General features: G+C 42.8%; 1 protein-coding gene across 1 annotated transcript in view; it reads right to left on the bottom strand.

The window, feature by feature from the left end:
- Positions 1–750: 750 nt before the first annotated feature.
- The window catches only part of LOC120060405 (protein Daple-like), an 84,227-nt gene continuing 59,981 nt past the window's right edge, over positions 751–24,996 (bottom strand). The window contains exons 19-32 of the mRNA XM_039009710.1: positions 24,306–24,447; positions 23,890–24,087; positions 23,503–23,664; positions 18,381–18,658; positions 13,883–14,026; positions 13,315–13,501; positions 13,053–13,198; positions 12,845–12,934; positions 12,273–12,550; positions 9,887–10,093; positions 7,987–8,061; positions 7,785–7,853; positions 7,288–7,529; positions 751–3,985 (exon numbers count right to left, since the gene is read on the bottom strand). Of these exons, the coding sequence (XP_038865638.1) occupies positions 2,993–3,985; positions 7,288–7,529; positions 7,785–7,853; positions 7,987–8,061; positions 9,887–10,093; positions 12,273–12,550; positions 12,845–12,934; positions 13,053–13,198; positions 13,315–13,501; positions 13,883–14,026; positions 18,381–18,658; positions 23,503–23,664; positions 23,890–24,087; positions 24,306–24,447 (3,211 nt within the window). The 3' untranslated portion in view covers positions 751–2,992. The remainder of the gene's footprint in view (positions 3,986–7,287; positions 7,530–7,784; positions 7,854–7,986; positions 8,062–9,886; positions 10,094–12,272; positions 12,551–12,844; positions 12,935–13,052; positions 13,199–13,314; positions 13,502–13,882; positions 14,027–18,380; positions 18,659–23,502; positions 23,665–23,889; positions 24,088–24,305; positions 24,448–24,996) is intronic.

Below are 24,996 nucleotides of genomic sequence, written 5' to 3'. Positions count from 1 at the left end.
TTCCACTGCTCCAGAGTCCAATGGCGGCGAGCTTTACACCACTCCAGCCGATGCTTGGCATTGTGCATGATGATCTTAGGCTTGTGTGCGGCTGCTTGGCCATGGAAACCCATTTCATGAAGCTCCCGACAAACAGTTATTGTGCTAACGTTGCTTCCAAAGGCAGTTTGGAACTCTGTAGTGAGTGTTGCAACCGAGGGCCGGTGATTTTTACATTCTTCAGCACTCGCCGGTCCCGTTCTGTGAGCTTGTGCGACCTAACACTTCGCGATGGAGCTGCTGTTGCGCCTAGACTTTTACACTTCAAAGGAACAGCTCTTACAGTTGACAGGGCAGCTCTAGCAGGACAGAAATTTGACTAACTGACTTGTTGGAAAGGTGGCATCCTATGACAGTGCCATGTTGAAAGTCACTGAGCTCTTCAGTAAGGCCATTCTACTGCCAATGTTTGTCTATGGAGATTGCATGGCTGTGCTCAATTTTATACACCTGTCAGAAACAGGTGTGGCTAAAATAGTCGAATACACTAATTTTAAGGGGTGTCCACATACATTTGTATATGTAGTGTAGCCCTACAAAGACACTCAGGAGAAACTTCATTTTACAAATCTTTATTTAAAAATGTTTCCATTGTTTTTGGACAGAAAAGGTCTATGTATCTACATTAAGCTATGAAAACATTTGCAATATTTTCATTTCAGTATCTGTGCACGTTGGTAGGTCTGTCTTTTAGAACTCCAGTCATTTTTTAATAGTGTTTGGTCATGATTATCAAAATCAAATCTCTAACCTACTGTACATTACACACAGGAACTGTGCACCAGTTAGACAAGACCTTAGAAACCTGTACACATGGTGATGGCACACATATTGTGCATAGGTGTGTGTGTGCACACACACACACGTGTGGAATTCAACACAAAACAGATGATATTTCTCTTGGGAATGCCAACCATACCAACCTTTCATCAAATCTGAAGAGAACAGCTGGAAGGGAAATTTGAGTTAGTAGAGAAAAGTGCCAAATATGGTCAATTTTCATGCTCTATATAGACATCTGATGCATTATATTACACTGTAACAGGCAGACTAGTCATCCACCTAATACAGGGATCTAATTAGAATTGTATCACAGATTTTTTACTAATACAGAAAACGCATCGATACTTTTTGAATGAATGAGGTTGTGCACAATTCAAACACCACCACCCTTACAATGAAACACACACTGTTCACTTCACAACAAACACATTTAGGTGAGAGAAAAAAAAACATGCAGACATACTGTAGTTTTATCATCGAGGGGAACAAATACATTGAGTCTTATTGCCATTTTAGAGCTGGGTAGCAGACACAGTATCTAAAAAACTAAAATTCAACACTATCAAGAACTCAAAATGAAAAACACAAACCCTTAACCCTTGGTCGACAATGTACTCGTTTTCTGTAGTAAAAATGTATCCAGTGTTCAGACTCATTATCTACTTCATTGTATAGTGCTTTTTGGAATGAATTTGGAAAATAATATTCATCATATGCATATACAAAACATCAAAACTGACAGTGTTCTACTGTATATAGCAGGGCTCTCCAACCGTCCTGCACGTTTTCACTTCAACCCCAAACTAGTGCACCAGATTCTAATAATTAGCTGAATCAGGTTAGTTACAACTGGGGTTGGAGTGAAAACCTACAGGAGGATATCTCTCCGGGAACAGGGTTGGAGAGCTCTGGTATAGAGACTAGTTTCTGGGGGCTTTCACGGTGGTCAGTCATGGACAGTATGAAATATTTCACCGTTTTATTTCTCAACCTGACCAATCTCTAACGCTCATCTTCATCTGTTATCATCATGTCACCAATACCTTCCTTGTCCATATAAATTTTTAAAAAAAAACTCACTTTCGCGCCATCTCCATCACTTTCTCAATCCTCCTTCACTCCTTTCATTTAAAAAGTATCCCCTGTCTTGCTACAAAATCCCTGCCTTTTCTCTTTTCGGAAGTTGGTCAGTGCGGTGCTCTCTCCCTTTACTTTCTCGTCCTGCCTCGCGTGCACAAGGACAGATATGGGATGAATTACATGCTCCCCACAAGCTAGTTTCACAAAGCCCATAGTTTGGTCACCCACAGGCCACAACAGAAAACAGTATGTTCAAAGTTGGAGCAGACCTTTTTCCAGTAATGTGTCACTGAGGCTGTGTTGAGACAATCAAACACTGTCTGTCCTTAAGCTCCTAAAGATGGAGGACAGAAATTACCATGCAATTACTCTGGGAGTGGTTCTTTTCTCCTTCCAAAATGTTTGTTTTTCAGATTCAGAATATAACTTCTTGGACAAGGCCAAGGCTGTGTATACAGTGCACAGAGAGCCTAGGGGAATCAGTGGTGTCCAATAGAAAAATATTTAAATACATTCGTCGCTCCCTAGTGCCTTTTGTCTTCCTCAAAGCATTCATGTACATTCATATGCTAATGTAACTGCGGTACTGGCGGTCCCTTGGTCATGCAAATCAAATCAACCATTTGTTTTTCCAGCTGGGTACAGGCCCCTGTGGTGTGTTGATTGAGGTGGTCTCTTTGGGGCAGCATTTCCTTTATGAAGCTTTAAAGATAGAATCCTCAGTATGGGGAAACAACGCCACTGGCCGCCACACCACCGCTGTTATTGTTTTTGATGCCGAGCTGAGAAGACGTTGCGCAGCATGGTAAAAAAAACAAGCAGTACACATTTTGCTCTTCTGTCGTGCGTGTAATGATGTCAGAATGGAAAAACAGTGTTCGTTGTTTGCAGTAACTTCTTTGTTGTTGGCTGTTTCACCATTAAAGATTGCAGATAGGAAGTTTCAAACAGCCCGAATCATAAAGGATATATCCAGTACAGTAAGGACCAGCCTAGGAGTGCCAGACAAGACCAGACATCCTGTGGTTTAGCAGGAAGAACAGTGTTTGTACAGTACTGAGGCTGTGGTCTGTAACTACACTAACGGCTCCTACACACAGCCATATTCATACCACACAGTCTGGGGGTCGTTATTGGGGTCTGGGGAGGCAGGGGTGCTCGTGGGGGGCTCCTCTGTGCCACTGCTCAGCCCCCCTCCTCCCAACTCCGGTTTCTTCAGTAACGGGGAGTCCGCCTGTAGCCGCGCCTCCCTGCGCTGCACCTCTTCCTCCTCCAGTCTCAGAGCCGGCACTGCCCTGACTGGCGTCACCATGGCAACCTCCCCACAATGGTTCTTCTGATTCTGCTGGGGGTTGGGCCGTCCCTGTTGTCCGGTGCTGGGTTCGTTGTTCCTGGGGGTGGAGCCTGGTGTTGTTCTTCCTCCGTTTCGCTCGGGCTGCAAGGATAGGGAGGAGGAGTGGTGCTGGGGAAGGGTCAGGCTGAGTGGTTCCTCTTTGGGTGGAGCCAGAGGCAGCCTGCGGGGGTCTATGTCCGAGGGTCCTGCTAGCCTGGCAGACTGGGGGCGCTCCCTGGCCATGGCTCCAGCCCCAGGCCTCCTGACCACCCCGTCCATACTTCCACCACCTCCACTCTGGCTGGGTGAGCCACCTGCCTCCCTGTCTGTCCGGTAGCTATCTGGACCATTTGAGCGCAGCAGATCAGCAGAGGCCAGGCTGAAGGTCCGAGACAGACTGCTGCTGCCCAGACCACCTCCACGGGGAGCAGGGGGTCCCAGGGGTGAGGGCCACCCCCCTGTCCCTAACCCATTACTGGCCCGGTTGGGTAGGGTCTGGGACTGGGGTGTGGAGGTGGATCCCTCAGGGAGCCGGACGATAGGCCTGACGCTCTGGCCTGGTTTGGAGTTCCTGCCTGGCACGTCGCCGGCCCGTTGGGGGTCTGTGTCTCTCTTCACGGTGGGCGTGACATAGCTGGTGGGGGTCTTGGCTCCATCTCTCAGAGGGGGCCGGCCGGAGGTGGATCTCTCCCGCTCTCCTGTTCTGCTGAAGTAGTCCTCCATCAGGTCCTCCTGACTGCCTGTCTGCACCTGAGGGGAGGGATGAGGGAGACCGACACACAGCACTTAGATGAATCAAGGAAGTAAAGACTTCAACACCAAACCCTTATCACACAGAGGGAATCCATCCAAAACTATTATTGTTCATGTTCAACTTCCTGGATTACTGTACAGACACAACATGGGACTCAGGACTGATCCAATCAGTGAAGTGCTTGTTTAGATTGTCTATTGTTAAACAGTATAAAGATTCCTGGAAATATGGCCCATGGGTCTGTCTGCCTATGCCTCTGATGTAGAATCATTAGGGAATGTGTTTACAACACCAGGGACCATACACATCTCACTGCAGCACTATATAAATGATATTAAATGGCAAGACAATCAGAGCGGCCCGCTGCTCACAGGGCTAACAGCCAATGACATGAGAAATAATCTAATGAGGAAGAGGAAATGCCTTTATAATCAAAGAGAAGTATTGAATTGGTCTCATCTACCTGCACCATTAAAAATAGAGGGACTATGGGAGGTAACACCACTGCTCAGATGTTGATTGATACAGCACTTTGGGATGCAGGTAAATGTGAGTGTGTTTAGTTAGGCATGAACACCTCTCAATCATATTTAGTCAGGTTTGTAGGCAAAAACTTTAGGTGTGTTAACCCATTTTACACTGATTTAGGTGGTTAGTCAGGGAAGCGAGAATCAGACTGATCTCTACATTCTTTAAAACAGAGGTAGGAAGAAAACAAGAGATATAGTGAAAGAGAACGAGAAAGAAAAATGTACATTGTGTGGTGTTGAACCCCCCCGTTGCCACAGTATGCCCACTAAGTGATGACTATTTTATTTACTGTGTGAGTTAGAAAGTGAGGTGAATGGAGAGTGTGTAGGTGTGCACATCCTACTGTGATTATTATTATTTGACCATGCTGGTCATTTATGAACATTTAAACATCTTGGCCATGTTCTGTTATAATCTCCACCCGGCACAGCCAGAAGAGGACTGGCCACCCCTCATAGCCTGGTTCCTCTCTAGGTTTCTTCCTAGGTTTTGGCCTTTCTAGGGAGTTTTTCCTAGCCACCGTGCTTCTACACCTGCATTGCTTGCTGTTTGAGGTTTTAGGCTGGGTTTCTATACAGAACTTTGAGATATCAGCTGATGTAAGAAGGGCTATATAAATAAATTTGATCCTAACATTTCATCTACAAAAGCCTGTCAAGTGAGGTGAATGATCAAAAACTAACAGTGCCTCCCATCCATCACCCTGGCCTGGTGGTACCAATACAGAGCCTCAGTCAGGGGAGCTGTTGGTGGAGAGGAGTTCTCCTGCAGAGCGGCTGGAGAGAGGGAAGCTGTGCTTTATGTAGCATCACTCAATGCAGAACGAAACCTTACCTTATATCTGAAACTGGGGGACTTACAGACAGAGACCAGTTCAGTATTCTTCATTAGCCAACGTAAAATAAACGTAATTCAGACCATTAACATTTTAGACACTGTTTTTGGGCGCCTGTCTAGGTTGGCTGAGAAATCTAACTAAATGTATCATAATGTAAAAAAAATTTTTTTTTATCAGATTTGGCTATATGAAGCCACAACGCCTTCCCAAACCTTTCATCCATTTCCCTATGACACTATATGCTTATAGCTAGCTGTGAAAATTAACTCGATGTGTCATATTAAACTAGAAGCTATATCCACAATTTCATCCAAGCCAAACCACCATACATCACTTTATGTCATAGAATGTGCAAGTTCTTACAGTGGTTGATGTACAGTGCATTCAGAAATTATTCAGGCCCCTTGACTTTTTCCACATTACAGCCTTATTCTAAAATCAATGAAATATCTATTTTTTTCATCAATCTACACACAATACCCCATAATGACAAAGCAAATACAGGATTTAGATTATCTTTGCAAATGTCTTATTTAAAAAACAGAAATACCTTATGTAAATAAGTATTCAGACCCTTTGCTATGAGACTCGAAACTGAGCTCAGGTGCATCCTGTTTCCATTGATCATCCTTGAGATTTCTACAACTTGGAGTCCACCTGTGGTAAATTCAATTGATTGGACATGATTTGGAAAGGCGCACACCTGTCTATATAATGTTCCACAGCTGACAGTGCATGTCAGAGCAAAAACCAAGCCATGAGGTCGAAGGAATTGTCCGTAGAGCGCCGAGACAGGATTGTGTCGAGGCACAGATCTAGGGAAGGGTACCAAAAAATGTCTGCAGCATTGAAGGTTCCCAAGAACACAGTGGCCTCCATCATTCTTAAATGGAAGAAGTTTGGAAGCACCAAGACTCTCCCTAGAGCTGGCTGTCCAGCCAAACGGAGAAATTGGGGGAGAAGGGCCTTGGTCAGGGAGGTGACCAAGAACCCAATGGTCAATCTGACAGAGCTCCAGAGTTCCTCTGTGGAGATAGAAGAACTTTCCAGAAGGACAACCATCTCTTCAGCACTCCACCAATCAGGCCTTTATAGTAGAGTGGCCAGACGGAAGCCACTCCTCCGTAAAGGCACATGAGAGCCCGCTTTGAGTTTGCCAAAAGGCACCTAAATGACTCTCAGACCATGAGAAACAAGATTCTCTGGTTTGATTGAAATCTTTAGCCTGAATACCAAGCGTCATGTCTGGAGGAAACCTGGCACCATCCCTACAATGAAGCATGGTAGTGACAGCATCATGCTGTAGGGATGTTTTTCAGCAGCAGGGACTGGGAGACTAGTCAGGATCGAGGGAAAGATGAATGGAGCAAAGTACAGAGACATCCTTGATGAAAACCTGCTACAGAGTGCTCAGGATCTCAGACTGGGGCAAAGGTTCACCTTTCAACAGGACAACGATCCTAAAAACACAGCCAAGACAACACAGGAGTGGCTTTGGGACAAATCTCAATGTCCTTGAGTGGCCCAGCCAGAGCCCGGACTTGTACCCAATCTAACATCTCTAAGAAAGACCTGAAAATAGCTGTGCAGCAACACTCCCCATCCAACCTGACAGTGCTTGAGAGGATCTGCAGAGAAGAATGGGAGAACCTCCCCAAATACAGGTGTGCCAAACATGTAGCGTTTTATAAAATTTAAAATAAAAAAAATAAAAAATAATAAGTTTTACTTAGTCATTATGGGGTATTGTGTGTATATAGAGAAAAAAACACGATTTAATACATAAGGCTGTAACATAACAATATGTGGAAAAAGTAAAGGGGTCTGAATACTTTCCGAATGCACTCTGTTTTACCATACTAAGCTAGTACATCCACATCCCAAACCATTCATCCATCTCCCTATGACATATTATCCCTCTATTCTTACAGTCGGTGGTGAGAGGGTGTTGCTCTCCTCCAGGAACTCTTCCAAGGTGACCATATCGCTGCCAGGGGAGGAGGTTCGGTGGCGGCCCGGCCGGGGTGCACTCCTCTTGGTCGGGGTGTGTGTATGGGTGTCGTAGGGAACCGTGGAGCTCCGGGGGAGAGACAGGGAGACGTCGTGACTAACGCCCACTACGTCATCACTGGACAGGCTGGCAGAACGGCCCTGCAGGCGCTCCAGGGAATCTAGATGGACAGAGGGAGGTAGAGAGGTAAAGATAGACAATCAGGATAAGAGATACAGTATTGCTTTTTAGTCAACTAAATGCTGAAAATGACTTAAGTCCACAGTGGGGGATAGTACTAGAAAGCAGGCTAAAACAGTAGCCTGAGACATGCCCAATATAAATGACACATCTGGTTTAGAAATTAGTTAAATATAAAATGGCATCTATTGAAGTAATTTGCAGGGTTTGCAGATAGGCATAATGTTGGTTGTACCTTTGCAGTTAACAGGGGAATTGCTGCTGGAGGTGTTGCGGCTGAGCTCAGCAGAGCCTGGTCGATAACCTGCAGAGAAAGAGATGGAGGCGGGAAAGAGAGAGAGCAAGAAAGAATGAAACAGAGAGAGGGACACAGAGAGTGAAAGGGAGCCCAAGGGTCCAGCAGCCGTTTGAACTTGTATTGATCATCCTGGTCTTACCTGCGTTTCCATGGATACTGCTCCCAAACAGGGCGTCAAGGGAGTGAACCCGAGGGTCGTCCTCATGGATGAAACCTGCAGAGCACAGAGGGAAGTGAGTTACTCCTCCACGGCATCACATATTGATAGAGAGATGAAGGTATGTGTGTTACGAGTCATTTGTCCCAACAGACGTGTACCCCCACATGCTGGTACTGTCCCCCTATACAATTAAAACTGTGCACACTAAAAGGGCAGTAGTGTTTAAGGATGATTAAGGGGATATTTCTAAGCTGTAGGAAAACCCCATGTTTATACACAGTAGATCAACTATAGATAATCCACTTCACTTCTACATACTGAATTCAAATGTTGCTACTGTATAACATAATGTAACAACTGGCTCTGTACGATGATGTAGCCTTGAGCCACAAGGCTCCTTCCTGTAAGTGTATCTATTTTCCAGTTGATGGGACAACGTTCTGAGATTGGACCACAAGGTTTCAAGGAAAGTAAACAAATGTTCCCCGACTGTGATTATTGACTGAGGATGGCAGAATTATTCCAAAACACTGATAACTGACCTCTTGGTACACTAAGTGACGTGTCAATTATTCAGCACTGCGCTCTGGGAGATTAGGGATTTAAGTCACCTGTTTGGCGTTATTCTGGAACACTAGATAGGTTTCCATCCAATTGGCGACAGATTTTCATGCAAATATTCTAAAACCTGCATGTTCTCTCACTGGAGGTACGCTTCCATCAAACTGATTTCTTGTGGATAAAATGCTGTGTGTGATAACGCAGTGCACATAAAAATCACTTTGGTCGCTGAAGTTCCCATGTACCGAATTTCAATGCTGTTTCGACCCTCTCTCCCCCACTTGCTGTCTCGACCTCTGAATGCTTGGCTATGAAAAGCCAACTGACATTAACTTCTGACCTGTTGCAACCTCTATAACCACGGATTATTATTTGACCCTGCTGGTCACCTATGAACGTTTGAACATCTTGAAGAACGATCTGGACTTAATGGCCATGTACTCTTATAATCTCCACCAGGCACAGCCAGAAGAGGACTGGCCACCCCTCAGAGCCTAGTTCCTCTAGGTTTCTTCCTAGGTTCATTCCTTTTTAATGAGTTTTTCCTAGCCACCATGCTTCCACATCTGCATAGCTCACTCTTTGGGGTATTAGGCTGGGTTTCTGTATAAGCACTTTGTGACAACTGCTGATGTAAAAAGGGCTTTATGAATACATTTGATTGATTGAATGGGGTTCCATCACATTTTAAACTCTACCGATGGTTTTGTCACAAAAACAATCTGGTTTTGGAGCATTCTCTCTAGACAACAGGTGGCTAATAAAGTGGACAGGATAGGTTATGAGATATGGATAAGAGCAATATAATTTATTTGATCATTTGCAGCCAAGCATCGATCATCATGTCACCAGCATTCAAATAATACCCTTGATATTTATTGTAAATTTGCATCAAGCTCATCACCATCAATCAGTTTATCATAACTTATTTCATCTGCCTATAAAACGCAACGCTTTTCCACATTGTTGTGGTAGTACAACATAGCATATCATCACATGACTCCATATCATGGGCATAAAGGACTTTCCACCGCATAATACATTTTACCGACAAAAACATCACACCATGTCAAGCAAACAAATTGTCTGTCAACATTTATGAAATTGTATAGACATCGTGTTTCCATCACACCCGTCTTGATCTATTTAACGGAATGACTTTACTTAACTGTGAATGGAAACTTAATTACTGACTTTGAGACTTTCATAGAAAGTTATAGTTTCATAGAAAGAACATACTGCAGATCTACACTACATCATGACATCTTAACATTGAAGATGGCAGCTAGTCAGTAAATGGGCATTGGGCCTACCGTACCTTTGGGTCTGCGTCCAGGCCTGGAGCTTGAGTTGGGTGTCAGGCCTGAAGTGGAGGTGTGGTTGGCGAGGGTGGAGTGAGCAGCGCCCCCTAGCGCCACACATCTCCTTCTGGCATAGAGCTCTTCTGTGCCATTGACACTCTCACTGCTACCCCCTGGAATTCGGTACAGCTCCCTGCCTCGGGACACTCCACTGTCATTTAGTGCTAGGGGAACAATAACAGAGCAGTTAGTATCTATGATGGTACCACATCCGTCCAAACAAACAACCCCATTCTGGACACAGCAGAGGCAGGTGAGCTGGAGACTGCTGGACAGTGGACAGTTAGGGCAGGTAGACAAGTGTGTGCTAGAGCAGTGAAGCGTAAGTGTCAGCAAAAGCTTTCAAAGGACACAAGTTGACTCAGTTTGCTACAGTACACAATGATATACAGTAGTCTCAACTATCATTTCTTCAGTCAGACCACTTTCCAAATGGCAAGATACTGTACGCAAACCAATGGTTTTTAGATGCATTTTGGACCTACCAATGTTTCTATCCGATCAGTCTTTTTTTTTTTTTTACAAAAGAATAAAAGGCTAAATCCCTTTATAGTAAGTCAGACTGAACCCTGGCCTGCTGAGACAGAATAGAACACTGGCAGTTCTACTATTCTATAGGAAGTGAAGGCTTTGGCAGTTTCCTGTCTGGTTTTTAACTCTCAAGAAAGGAAGAAAGTGAGAGAGAAAGAGAGTGTGTGTGGGTAGCCTACAAGACAGTGGTGTCTCAGTCAGTCTGGTAGGCTACTGGCTCAGGGAGGATCTGGTTCTATACCTTAGTCTTATTGCATTCCCTGCTCCCTCTCTCAGTCCAGCATTGGATTGGTCATTTATGCAAACATCACTGTGTTAGTAGTCTCAGACATCAATAGATCCAATAGAACAGCTATTCTGTATTTTTGCACAGCCATTGTCATTATGGCTGAGCAAAGGGATATGGTGTGGAGGGAAAAGAGGTGGACAGAGAGTGTGGCTTAAAAGCATGGCAGAGAGTGACAGATAAGGAAGGATATGGAATAAAGGATAGGATGATGTTAGACTGTGGTGCGAGTTTGACAAGGAGAGTCAGAGAGTATGATGCTAGCTGGAGGCATTCATATTATCAGCAACGTGACACAGGCTAACAACGCAGCACAGACAGCATGTGCACACATCACTCCCCAAAGTGGCATTTCTTTCGCACTGGGATTAAAAGCACAATCCTTTAAACAGCAGTAAATATTGCAGATTGCCCCTGTAACAAGTTCTCCTCTCATCATCCCTCCAGCCATGTGCAACATGAGATTTATACCAGCTGCCAGACTAAGAGACACAGCAGACAGAGTAATTGCCTTTATTGGGCTGGTGTCATGGCTCTTCAGTTGCCCACTTTACATGATTAAACATCAGTTGACAGACACACAGATCTCATTAACACAGAGTGAGGCAAAGCTGCTGGCTGCAGTAAGAGATGGCTGCAGTAGAGGCGGGCTCTAATCCAAAACAAGGCTACTTACTGCAGGGTCTAGCCAGAGTCCAGAGTGGAGTGTGCAGGGTATGAGGCTAGAGGCCTCAAACAGTTCAGTTCAGAGTTCAGTTTGTGTTGGTATGTGTGATAGTGTATGTTGTAATGGGAGGAATGTGTACATTAAGAGATCAGTTGTCTGTAAGTAAATTATGACAGAGGGCCAAAAAGTTAAGATGTTGCAGATTAAAAAAGGGGGGTGAGTGAACATGAAGATAACGAAGATGGTGGTATTAGAACTGTCCAATGATGGGCAAGAGGGGCTCGGTGGTACAGGTGGAGATGTCAGAGGAGGACCAGAAGCGAAGTTGTCTAGAGAGAGAATGCCGTGAGAGAGGCGTCTTGGGAACCTTCATTTTCTCCTGGCTCTTACTCCTCAGAAAACCAAACCGCTTGGCTGCTCTGACGGGGAGTACTGCTGGCAGGGCTGGGGGTGCTGAATGATAGGGGATTATGTTATACACACAACGACAAAGAGAAGGGGGAGAAAGAGAGATGAGTGAATGAAAGAAAGTAGTTAACTACATGCATTATATGAATGAACAGAGTCCAAAATAGTCCAACAGAGAAGATGAAGAGTTAAAGTATTAAAATGTTTAGGCATGCAATAGATCCCCATTGAACTAGTAGATAATGAAGAACATGCAAGATGAGTTGGAGGGGGAGGAAATGTGAGATTGTGTGTAGCTAGAGCTCCCTCTTGTGGTAAAGAGGACTTGTAGAACTGTATGGCCTTGACACCTTTCCTTATTCAGTTAAGAACAATCCTGGATGAGTAGACGAAAATACACTGCATTTTCCTTTAGTTCCCCAACCCACCCCCCACCCCGTGTCAGTCTTACCTCTGCTGGAGTGGGTGGGGGTGAGGGTAGGGGAGTGCCCCTGTCCGTGGTGGTTCTCCTCCTGAGAGTGGTTCCCCACAGAGTCCAGGCTGAGGCGGGACTGGCGGGGGGGTAGAGGAGGGGGAGGCAGGGGGGGAGGTATGTCAGCGAAGTCCAGGGTGGGAGGTTCAGGCAGGGGGATGTCTGGGGCGCTCCGCACCCTCTCCCTCGAGCTGTCCTGTCTGTTCTTGGGCTTGATGAGTTTGGCCAAGGCCTTGGCCCCGACCCAGTGGTTCTTCCTGACAGACAGGAAATCACAGTTACACTCAGACATCCATCTATCCTCAGGCCATAGGTCATCTTCACTTGCGTCATATTTCTTTCCTGTCTATGTATGCTCTAGGGCCCACAAAGTAAGCTCTCTTTCCCTCCTTGGGGAACTCTGCACAAGTGGCATAGCTAGGGTCAGGAGGGTTTACAGACCATGTGACCTGACCAGGAACAACTCAGGGACCTAGGCCTTGCTAAATGCATCCATTTGTCATCCTATTCCATTGACTTAGATTAGCAAGTCAAACTGTAACAAAACTTACTTTTTAGGGGTTGGATCATAAAATTTGTACTGATCCATGATCTTCTCCTCCAGCTTCTCTTTCTGCCTCCGGAGTGAGTTCAACTTGTCACTGGAAACACAGGATTTGATTTATTTATTTATGACATTAAACTAATCAAATTCCAGTAGAAAATATCTCCCTCTATATACCCGCACGTGCACACACACACACACCCTTCCCTACTCACATGTACTGTTTTTGCTCTTCGTGGTAGAGCTCCTTGCTCTCCATGGTTCTCTCCAGCAGGGTCTGGTTCTGCTGGCTCAACATCTGGATCTGACTCAGCAGGTGGTGGTTCTCCTCCTCCAGGTTCCCCTTCAGACGCGTCAGCAACTGGGACAGAACACAGAATAGAGATGAGCCGTTTTATCTCTATGGAAAACCCATAGACAGTCCCCTGTGCAGTAGCTCATTGAGGTCCCGGTGTGGTCTTTCAGTCATCTCTGTACCTCACAGTGGTTGTCCAGCTTGGTCATGGAGATGTCCAGGCCCTGGTGCTGCTCCTTCATTGAGTCGTATCTGGCCTGCCAGCGGTTCACCTCCAGCTGAGCTCCATTCAGACTAGTCTTCAGCTCCTTGGTCTGCACCTGCAGCCCATCATACTCCGCACGTAGCTGGGTATGTGTCTGGGTCAACCTTCAGGGGGTGTGGAGAGAACGTATGGAGAGACATGAGTTCCTGGTGCTTTGCAAAACAAATTCATCTTCAAAATACACATTTTAGGGTGAGCTAGTCAGTTCTGTAGTTAGTTAATTTTGTTAGATTTCTGTTGAGAGTTGAGTTTAGCCATACTTATTTTTTCTGCCCACTTGGCAACAAAAGCCAGTTTTATCTAACTGTAGTGTTAAAAAACCATGGCCAAGTGTGTGTAGCTGGAGAAAGATAGTTAGAAACAGCCATTACAGTATATAACCACCAGAGGGTGCCAGGGTCAGGCTGTTCTCTATGTGGTGCTTTGAAAAACTGGAGTATGTTGTTGGTGCTGTATTCAGGTGCTGCTGTACTGACTGAGCTCACCTGTCCACTTCCCCCCTCAGGCTCTGATTCTCCCCCAAGATCAGGGCGTTTTTGTGGATCTCCTCTCCTAGACTCTCCCTCTCCTTCTGGAGGGTGGACTCCAGCGCCTCCATGGCATCTTTCTGCTTCAGGAGCACTATGTACCTGCACACAGAGACAGACACAGAAAAACAGAAACAAAGACTGGGTTAAAAGACAATTTCTCCTCGGAGGTCACAAAGTATTCCGACTCCTTGGATTTCTTAACATTTTATTGTGGGATTAAAATTGATTTAAAATAGATTTTTTTGTCATCAATCTATACTCTATTGTCACAGTGGAAGAACATTTTCATAAATAAAATAGTCATTGCATAAGTATTCAGCTCCCTGAGTCCATACATGTTAGAAACACCTTTGGCAGCAATTCCAGCAGTGAGTCTTCTTGGGTAAGTCTCTAGAGCTTTGCTCACCTGGATTGTGAAATATTTGGCCATTATTCTTTTCAAAATTCTTCAAGATGTTGGGGATCGTGGGTAATTTCTATAGTATTTCAAGCAGATTTAAGTCAAAAGCCACCACGCTTGAAAATAAGGAGGCAGTTAAATGACAATTAAATACATTTTAATCCCACTTTGTAACAAAATGTGGGGGAAAATCCAAGGGGTCTGCATACTTTGCAAGGCACTGTATGGTGCCAAATTAACTGTACATGTTTTGTATTGTGTTACATCTAAAAAAAAAAAAAAAATAGGCCATGGCAATCCCATCCCATATAGATTCCTATTACCACCGAAAGAACAATATCGATACTGGGTCCGACAAGAGCTGGATGGAAAAGTCATGAAGTATTGAGCATCCATGATATATGTGGTGGTGTGTTCAAAGAGCTGCTAAGATCACAGATCAAAGCAATCCCATCAGGGTCGTCTTCATTCTTTCATCATATCCCAAAAATTAAAGAAACTGACTGGAAAAGGGAGGGACTACCTCAGCCTGTCCAATTACAACCTCTCATTTTAGTTGTGTTGTAAAACATTTTTTAAATGTTTTTCTACTGTGTACCCTAATGAACACAACCCAGGCCTTGAGGCATATATGGACCATCTGATATTCCAGCTGATTAGGTCCTTTGACGGCACAGCAGGCAAACTCCTCTAATCCCTGGGCCTCAACCCGGGCCCCAAGGGACCCTGCTCCATTATTCATAAAAGGAGAGAAAAAGTAGATGGCTGAGCTGGCTAACTAAAAATCTCTCCATGTCACATCTCACATTACTCCATTTAAACTGATGTGATAGTAAGCTTCCCAATAGGACTATTTTTCTCGTACAGGACAGTGGGAATACAAGCGTTTATTATGTGTGGGTTCTCATCATGTGTGTATGTGATATTAGGGCTGGGCGAAATGTCCAAAATATTATATCACGGTATTTTAAGCATAAATATAAGTATAGAAGTAAAAAATAATTTTAAATTACTTATATTAAGCAAACCAGATGGCACCATTTTTAAATTTATTTACGGATAGCCAGGGGCACACTCCAACACTCAGACATAATTTACAAACAAAGCATTTATGTTTCGTGAGTCCTCCAGATCAGAGGCAATAGATAACCAGAGATGTTCTCTTGGCAAGTGCGTGAATTGGACCATTTTCCTGTCCTGCTAAGCATTCAAAATGTAATGAGTACTTTTAGGTGTCAGGGAAAATGTATGGAGTAAAAAGTACAGTATTGTCTTTAGGAATGTAGTGAAGTAAAAGTTGTCAAATAAAAATAGTAAAGTACAGATACCAAAAAACGACTTAAGGAAAGACCTTTGGGTACTACTTAAGTACTTTACACCTTAGGGATGCACACTATAAATAATCTAGGACTTATTTTTAACCAAATGTTGCAATTGCGATTTGACTTGCGAATTAGAACAATACTGTTGGAATCATGGAAATAGAATGACTATTCTAATTCAATAGTTAGAATAGATGGCACTTTCAATACAGTGTTTGAGATGACAACGAATTACAAATGTCAGGAAAGAGTTATTGTGACAGGGTAACAACTAAAGTGTTGATACGTGTTTCCTAGGGGACCCTATAAGCTTTGGCTACATTGCATGTTCTCTTAGCTACTTCATGTAGTTAACATATTTTTGCTTTGCATATTCCTCTTTGATTTAGAAGACACTGTTGCACAAACAACATGCTGATTTAGGTCTACACCATCAATGGTATTATCAGGCTGTATTAGCTAGCTACGTTTGCTCTTACTCAGTACATATATTAGCTAGCTATTATAGCATTAGCGGCTAACAATTAGCATCTCAAGATTTAGGGCAACTTGCAAAGAAAAGACTAACTATCAATTTGCTGATGTAAGAAACACAAACTAATAGTGTCATTATAGAACCCTGGTGGATTTATATTAAGAAGCAAAGTGAAAACAGCATCGTTGTCATCAACATTGTTGCATGTGCTGCATTGACCATGCAGACTCAACGCAAGTGTCTCGTGGTTGAGGAACATCAAATGCGCTCCTTGAGTGATAGGGGGCGTGGCTAGGTCTGTATGGAAAGGGGCACGGAGAGAGAGTGGAGAGGGATGAGTCAAGTAGCGAAGTAAACTAAAAGGTAACATTACAGATGGCGTATCGCATTTAACAAACCAAACATTAAAATATTGGTATAGAAGGTAAAGTAAAAACCCAAACCGGTCCCTGCATCAATACCGGTATGTCATAAAATAAGGTATACAGCTCAGCCCTATGAGATATACGTACATAATATAACCAAGTCCAAATATAACCACAGAAAACAAACAGAGAACACATTCGCCATAGTTAGAGTAGTAATGTACTTGTGACACGTGTCTCCCTCAGGCCCTCCCCCCAGGAGTGACCTGCCTGAAGCAGTACAGGTTATAAGGTTCCACTGTTAAACAATAAAAGCAGCAGACTAGAAGAGCTCCACTGACATAAGCCTATCTGAACACCAACTGAACGAAATTAGTCTCCCAGAGTTATTGAACAGTCACAGTTCTGGCCTGATGTTAACTTTGTTGTCCTGCCCCTCCCTAGCGATAGGCTACCTGTCTCCACCCAACCCAACCCAACCATTGCGGTGTCAGCAGTCTCTCCCAGCTCCAGCCAGGATGTCTCAGAGTGAAACCACACCCAGTCTGTTACTGCTGTACTGTTCCAGCCCGGTGGCATGGGGTGGTCAGGAGAGAGCAGGGGAGAGGCAGGAAGGGCACGCAACACATCCTCTAGGTCACTTCCTTAGGGCGGTCTCTCAATGTCCCAGTGCCAAGCCAGTCTGGAAGGACATACTTTCACTAGCCTATGGCTGTTTATATGTGGCTTATCAAATGAGGAAGTCTGTTATTGGAAAATTAACCCCAGAGAAATATATTAACACAGTTCTCTTGATGACATGTAACCAATTGATATTTTACGCAGACTCGCCAAGGTCAATACACATGACATGGACAACAGTAACATGACCACTCTGTAATAATAATAATAATTATATATATTTATTTTAAACGAATCTGACCTTTTTCTATTACACCTTCTCAGTGTAACATCTTGGTGAGTGTATGTGTGACCATAGTAGTTGACCACTGGAGAATATGATCTTTATTTATTCCATACCCTTTGATAATTTCTGAACATGAATAAAAGGTCCATGAAAAATCCCTGCCAAAATGACAAGTACTATGGTGGTTGTCAAGTGTGAATTCTAGCAGCATGTTGATTATTTTTTCTTCTTTTGAATTTGGCTCTAGCGTTTGAACAGTTTAAGCCACAAAATATTATGACCCCATTCCTGAAAGCTAAGACCAAGGAACAAGTACATGCCTCCTGTTTCCCTCTCTGATACTCACAAGGACTCATTGTGTGTGACAAAACACACCTAATGACTGAGGGAAATTAATTCAAAGCATACCTCCTTCAGACTGGAATTTGGCATTGGCTGATTGTCATTTATTGAGATGCATAGTTTTCAGACGATTTAAAAAAATACCCAATTTATTTTAAAGCTGCAATATGTAACTTTTTGGGTAACCCGACCAAATTCACATAGAAATAGCCTTATTGTTATTTTATTGTTGCTCTAATTTCTGCATAGTGCATCTTTAAGAAGATGTTAATAGCGTTGCGCCTTTTCAACGATGCTAACATTTTTTGGTTGCACCTTGACTCACGCAAGTTGAGTGTACTCCACTTCTTTCATAATTACTTTAAGCAACATTCCATTTTAAGAAAAGTTATTTATTGGCGGTTGTGCATTGCTTTTTTATACAGTTCTTCTGAAGAATAATCGCATGTGGAAAATATCCAGCACCCCTGCAATGAACCATTTTTTTTATATATATATATATTTTTTTTTTTTATTTTTTTTTACATATGGCCCCAGTAACAATATAGTCGAATAGCCCTGCCTTAGGGCATTACCACTTGGTGTGTGTATGCTGGGTGGTTTGTGTAACCCCTGAGCGTGTGCCCCATGTGTGTGACCCACTTGTTCTCCAGTGTGCAGTGCTCTTGCTCCAGAGCTCTCTGGTTGCCCTTCAGGGTGGCGTGTTGGGCAATGAGCTGCTCATACTCCGCTGCCTGTCTCTCATGTACACTCAGCAGGCGCTCGTGATCCTGCAGCACACTCTCCCTGCCCACCCGCGCCTCCTCCCGCTGCCGCTGCCACGCCTCTGACTCACTCTCCAACGCCCCCACCTGGCCCTGCAGCACAGCATTCTGGGCCATGAGAGATGCACTCTGGGAGTTGAGGGTGGAGTTCTCCACCTAAAAGAGGGAGACATTTTTTTCATTTTACAACATCTATATATTGGCAACAACTGACACAGCTACTCTAACTAGGAATTAGGGCTGACCCCATTTAGTCGATTGGTCGATAGGCTGTTGGTCAACAGAGATTTGTTGTTGTTGAGCGGTCACAAATATACATATATTTTTTTCCATGGCACACGTGTAGGGCTGACAGACAAAAAAAAAAAGAGTTGTCTGTTCCTTCAACCAATCAATTAGTAGACATTTTTAATGTATTTTCCATATATTGACACATCCTATGTGTTTTAATCAATTCAACTATATTAGCTTGTCTGATGCTTTAAGCATACAGCTTGATTAAATAATTAGGACACAGAAATTACTAGAGCAATTGATTTGATTGTGCCGTGACCGACTCAGACTTGCTGCTCTGTGTTAACAAAAAAAGACAGCGAGTGACTGACTAGCACCCGTTGTCTCTCTCCTCCCTGCTGCATCGTCTACCACAGAACATCAAAGTGTTTATCGAGCGGTCTGTGTTGCTAAAGCTGCAACATAATTACAGCCATTTCTGACTGAAAAGTTCTGTTACCGGAATCCATCATTTGTTTTGGAAAAACCTCCTATTCCCTCAACCCTTGCTCTCTTTACGTGACACATGTATGCATTGCATGCACATGACCAAAGACCTGTTCGCACAGGACAAGTATTACTGGAGAAAGTTGGTTATGTAATTATTACTCCAGAATGCCCATTATTCCAGAGGACGATTCAGATGGGATAATTTTTCCCCCCGAACTGCCCCCTGTAATTTTATTTTATATACATTTACACAGTTATGAAGGAAGGTTTTTATTCTAGGCGTGAAGATACAGTATTTCAACATGTCCAGGTGATAGGGCCACACTGATAACTCAAGCTTGGTTCCAAAGTTTCTAAACCATACCAAACCATATTTCCTATAGTGTCACCATAATATTTCAATTGAGGAAGTGTGATCATAAATCATTAGGATATTTTAGCAATCCGCAGTGCATCGAAAATGCCCCCCAGCCTTCAGATGTGAGTAAACAGTGCAATTACACTTGAAAAGCATTTAAAGGCTATGGATGAAAAAGTTATCTTATCATTTACAAAGGTCAGTTGTATGCTGCTGCTTTGCGATATATTAACAGCAAGGGTTGCATTAAATAGGCTCAATTTTTTTTTACTGATGCATTTGGTAATACTCAATTCATATGCACAAAACAAAAGCATTCACTGTGAAAGTTGATAGGCTACATGTACGCCATTCATATATAGCTTATGCGGATCCCTTAGTTCAATTTATCGAATCAGTTACTGTTTTCTTGCGCAAACAGTGAGCAACACCTGTCAAACGCAGACATTTCTCTCCAAATACAGGGATGTCAATTTTGCACAGGACTAATATTATCAGAGGACCTTGGAGTTTGCCAAAAAACAGTATGTTATTCTGGCTGGAATTGTTACTCTCCTGCAATGTAAAAATGACTGACATGGCCATCTGACATTTGGACAGGACTAATATTACAGATGTAATTATGTGCATGAGCACAAAACGCCACATTTCCCCGACCTCCCCAGTAAAACTAATACTGTCCGAATAGGGCCTGACCTATAGACATGGTCGGTCTTCGCTTTTCTGCCGCCACAGGTGAGACCAAAAATTACACCGGTATATTTATTGTTTAATAACTTCTTATCGCTGGGGGCAGTATTGAGTAGCTTGGATGAATAAGGTGCCCAGAGTAAACTGCCTGCTACTCAGGCCCAGTTGCTAATATATGCATATTATTAGTAGATTTGGATAGAAAACACTCTGAAGTTTCTAAAACTGTTTGAATGATGTCTGAGTATAACATAACTCATATGGCAGGCAAAAACCTGAGAAAAAAATCCAACCAGGAAGTGGGAAATTTGAGGTTTGTAGGTTTGCCTATCCAATATTCAGTGTCTATGGGGTCATATTGCACTTCCTAAGGCTTCCACTAGATGTCAAGAGTCTTTAGAACCTTGTTTGATGCTTCTACTCTGAAGGAGGGGGGAATGAGTGCTGAATGAGTCAGGTCTGCCAGAGTGGCATGAGCTGATCACGCGCGTTCACGTGAGAGTTAGCTTTGTTCCATTGCATTTCTACAGACAAAGGAATTCTCCGGTTGAAACATTATTGAAGATTTCTGATAAAAACATCCTAAAGATTGATTCTATACTTCGTTTGACATGTTTCTACGAACTGTAATATGAACTTTCGCCTGGACTTGCCCGCGCGTCGTGGGTTTGGATTGCACAAACAAAAAGGAGGTATTTGGACATAAATGGACTTTATCAAACATTTGTGGAACTGGGATTCCTGGGAGTGCATTCTGATGAAGATCATCAAAAGGTATGTTAATATTTATAATGCTATTTCTGACTTTGTCGACTCCACAACATGGCGGATATCTGTATGGCTTGGTTTGTTGTCTAAGCGCCGTACTCAGATTATTGCATGGTGTGCTTTTTCCGTAAAGTTTTTTGAAATCTGACACAGCGGTAGCATTAAGAAGTGGATCTAAAATTCCATGCATAACAGTTGTATCTTTTATCAATGTTTATTATGAGTATTTCTGTAAATTGATGTGGCTCTCTGCAAAATCACCAGATGTTTTGGAACTACTGAACATAACGCACCAATGTAAACTGAGATTTTTGGATATAAATATGAACTTTATCGAACAAAACATACATGTATTGTGTAACATGAAGTCCTATGAGTGTCATCTGATGAAGATCAAAGGTTAGTGATTCATTTTCTCTATTTCTGCTTTTTGTGACTCCTCTCTTTGGCTGGAAAAATGGCTGTGTTTTTCTGTGACTAGGTACTGACCTAACAATCGTTTGGTGTGCTTTCGTCGTAAAGCCTTTTTGAAATCGGACACTGTGGTGGGATTAACAAGTTTATCTTTAAAACGGTGTGAAATACTTGTATGTTTGAGGAATTTTAATTATGACATTTCTGTTGTTTGAATTTGGCGCCCTGCACTTTCACTTGCTGTTGTCAAATCGATCCCGTTAACGGGATCTCAGCCATAAGAGGTTTTAAGGTAATTATTCAAGGCTTGCTTTATTATTTTATTTAAAAAAAACTAAAATGCTTGATTGCATTTCAAATCATGAATGATTCATATGCTGTGTGATGACATGAACAATTGATTGATACAGTAGCCTAAAAAAGTATTGAAATATAGGCCAAATTAAAAAGGATGTGCTTTTATGCACATTTTATCTCCCTCAACAACTTTAAACATCTGCTATCCGAGCAGCTAACCGATCGCTGCAGCTGTACATAGTCCATCGGTATATAGCCCACCCAATTTACCTACCTCACCCCCCATACTGCTTTTATTTAGTTACTTTTCTGCTCTTTTGCACACCAGTATCTCTACTTGCACATGATCATCTGATGATTTATCACTCCAGTGTTAATCTGCTAAATTGTAATTATTCGATTTATTGCCTACCTCCTCATGCCTTTTGCACACATTGTATATAGATTCTCTTTTTTCTACCATGTTATTGACTTGTTTATTGTTTACTCCATGTGTAACTCTGTGTTGTTGTCTGTTCACACTACTATGCTTTATCTTGGCCAGGTCGCAGTTGCAAATGAGAACTTGTTCTCAACTAGCCTACCTGGTTAAATAAAGGTGAAATAAAAAAATAAAAAATAAAAAAATGCCTGAATCTCAAATGGTGGTTATACAAGGCTGCTATACTAAGCCTACTAATGATAATGACATTACTTATGATCATAATAATAATAACAACACCAATAAGAAGGAGATCAAGAAAAAGGAGCATTATTGTTATTCTAAATATAATGTTTCGGACAATTTGGAACAGTGTAAACACTAAATAAATGATAATACCAGAGAGGCTGTTATAATGAAAAAAAGTGTAAAGCCTTTACAGCAAAGATTAAAAACAGCTGAATTTGGAGAAAGCGTATTTGTTATAAATTAATATAATTTTTATTAGGGTTGCACCATTGTTCTTATGTAATATAACCATATACAATTTCAGTAGCACATGTCTTAGACTGATGTACGGTGCCATCCCCACAGCCTCCACAAAGTCTGTTTTTACATCCACTGAGAATGACAAGTTTCTCAATGTATTTGAAAATTCTTTCTAGCTTTTTTGTAAGTTAGTAGTGTGAGCTTTGGACCAGACCCAGTTGATTGAATGTTTCAAGTTCCTTGCAGACAGGCCATGCGTAGCTAATGTGATGTATACGATATTTACTTTTAAAATCAGGATATTTTCTACCTGCAATGTTTTTATTTGTTGGTTTTATGTAGGCTATTTGCTTACTTCTATAGAAGTAACTTTTAGATTTGTATAATTTTCAATACAAATAGAATTGAGATTAACCACATGACAATGATTTTGAAATACTATAATTTAAATAACACTGTTCCACAAAAATGTGCATATGAAAATCCTAACTGGATCGGTAGAAATGGTAAGATAAATAGTAAATTGGCACTCAACATGAAAAAAAATGTCCCACCCCTGGTGTAGCCTATTAAAGGCCAGCAGCGGGGGGGACATAGGGTGTGTCTATATATGGAAAAATACATGTTTAAACATTTGGACCGATCGATTGGACGAAAGAACAGAAGACTGTCGGTTGACCAAGATCTTTTTTAGTCAGGGACAGCCCTACTAGGAATGCAAACAAGGGGGTGAGAAACAACTGCCAGACCGACACACAACCAAGCTCAGAGAGAGAGAGAGAAGCACAGTAGCTGTGCGAACATGGTGGAGCAGAGCCCCTGTAGTATGTATTGTAGTACCTGTAGCTTGGCTGTCTGTGTGTGCAGGGCCGTGTTGTGCTCTTGCAGTAAAGCAGCCTGCCTCTGTACGGCCACAGTCTGGGCATTCAGCTGACTGTTCTGGGTGTCCAGCTGTCTCAGCTGCTCCTTCAGAAGGTGCTTCTCTGTCTGCAGGGTTGCATTCTGAAGGTAAAAGCATCCAGGTATGATTAAACATGCACAATATACCATTTGTATAACAATTTGCCTGATGCTTGCATTGGCCAGTATGTTTTGACCGTTACTGTAGTAGCTGTTTTGCTACGCATGTTCTAAGCATTCACAGCAAGGGTTGAGGGATCTACAGGAAGAAGTCCTTGTCAATGGTCAACTAAACATTCAACCCTTTTAAATTCCATCCCCACTCACATTCTTCTCTATGTCGATGAGGCGGTCCTTGAGTTTGAGGAGCTCCGTGGTGGCCTCTCTAGTCTCCGTCTCCCACTTCTCCTTCTGGCCGGGCCTGCCCTGGCCCTGACCTACAGCCTGCAGTGTGGAGCTCTGGGTCTGGGAGTGGGCCGCCTCCTCCTCCTGCCTCTGTCGCAGAGCCTCTAGAGTCTTCTTCACCTAATCACCACAACAAAAGAGGACAACAGTGTGAGTAAAAAGATTGTAAGTGAATAAGTTACTTAAGAGAGTAGAAATACGAGTGAAAGTGTTTGTGTGAGAAAGATTGAGTACGTGCAAGAGTATGATTAGTAGACTGTGTGTGCTCCAAATACATGTTTGAGTGTGTACACACGTCTGTGTGTGTGAGTGAATGAGAGAGGCGTATAGGTACGTACGGTGCTGAGTTCAGTGCGTAGCTGCTGGTTGAGACTACTAGACTCCTCCAGTCGGGACTCCAGCCCCTGAATCTTCTCCTCACGGATCTCCAGAGTCTTCTTCAGCGTTGACTCGATCTTACTCTCCAAGATCTTGAACTTACTGAGGGGGCAAAGAGACAGGCAAACAATATGTCTAAATGTCATGAAGGCCAATAGAAAGTCCCAGACAAATTCATTAATTGTGATGCAAATTTATCAGCAACGTGGGGCTTTTATTTAAGTCCGATGATGATCAAACATAATGGAAATTCCTGCAGAACGATGTGCATTTACTTATCTATGTTTTTGAGGTTGAATGTACCATTTATTGTACCTTATTTCTAATACCAAGAGGGAGACCGCATGTGTGGCAGATATCAAGCCTTCACTTAGGAGAGACTAGAGTAATACTATGGGATATCAAGTTTGAGACAGAGGTTTGCTTGCTGAGGTAATCTGAAAAGTTTTACAACCATATGAATTTCATCTGTACTAAGGAGTCACTGTATTAGCTTTCCACTAAGACAACTATGAAGGAAAAATATGAAAAACCCTAGCCACAAGCAGTTGAACCTAATAGTTAAATAAAAATAAATATATTTCATAAGCGTGCAGAGCACACGAGATTACTAAGTGCTGTAGAAATGTAACTCAGGGTGGTGAATTTATT

Source organism: Salvelinus namaycush, chromosome 15 (genome assembly GCF_016432855.1).
Source record: "Salvelinus namaycush isolate Seneca chromosome 15, SaNama_1.0, whole genome shotgun sequence".
In the NCBI taxonomy this organism is placed as follows: Eukaryota; Metazoa; Chordata; class Actinopteri; order Salmoniformes; family Salmonidae; genus Salvelinus; species Salvelinus namaycush.
This window is presented reverse-complemented; position numbering and strand designations above follow the sequence as displayed.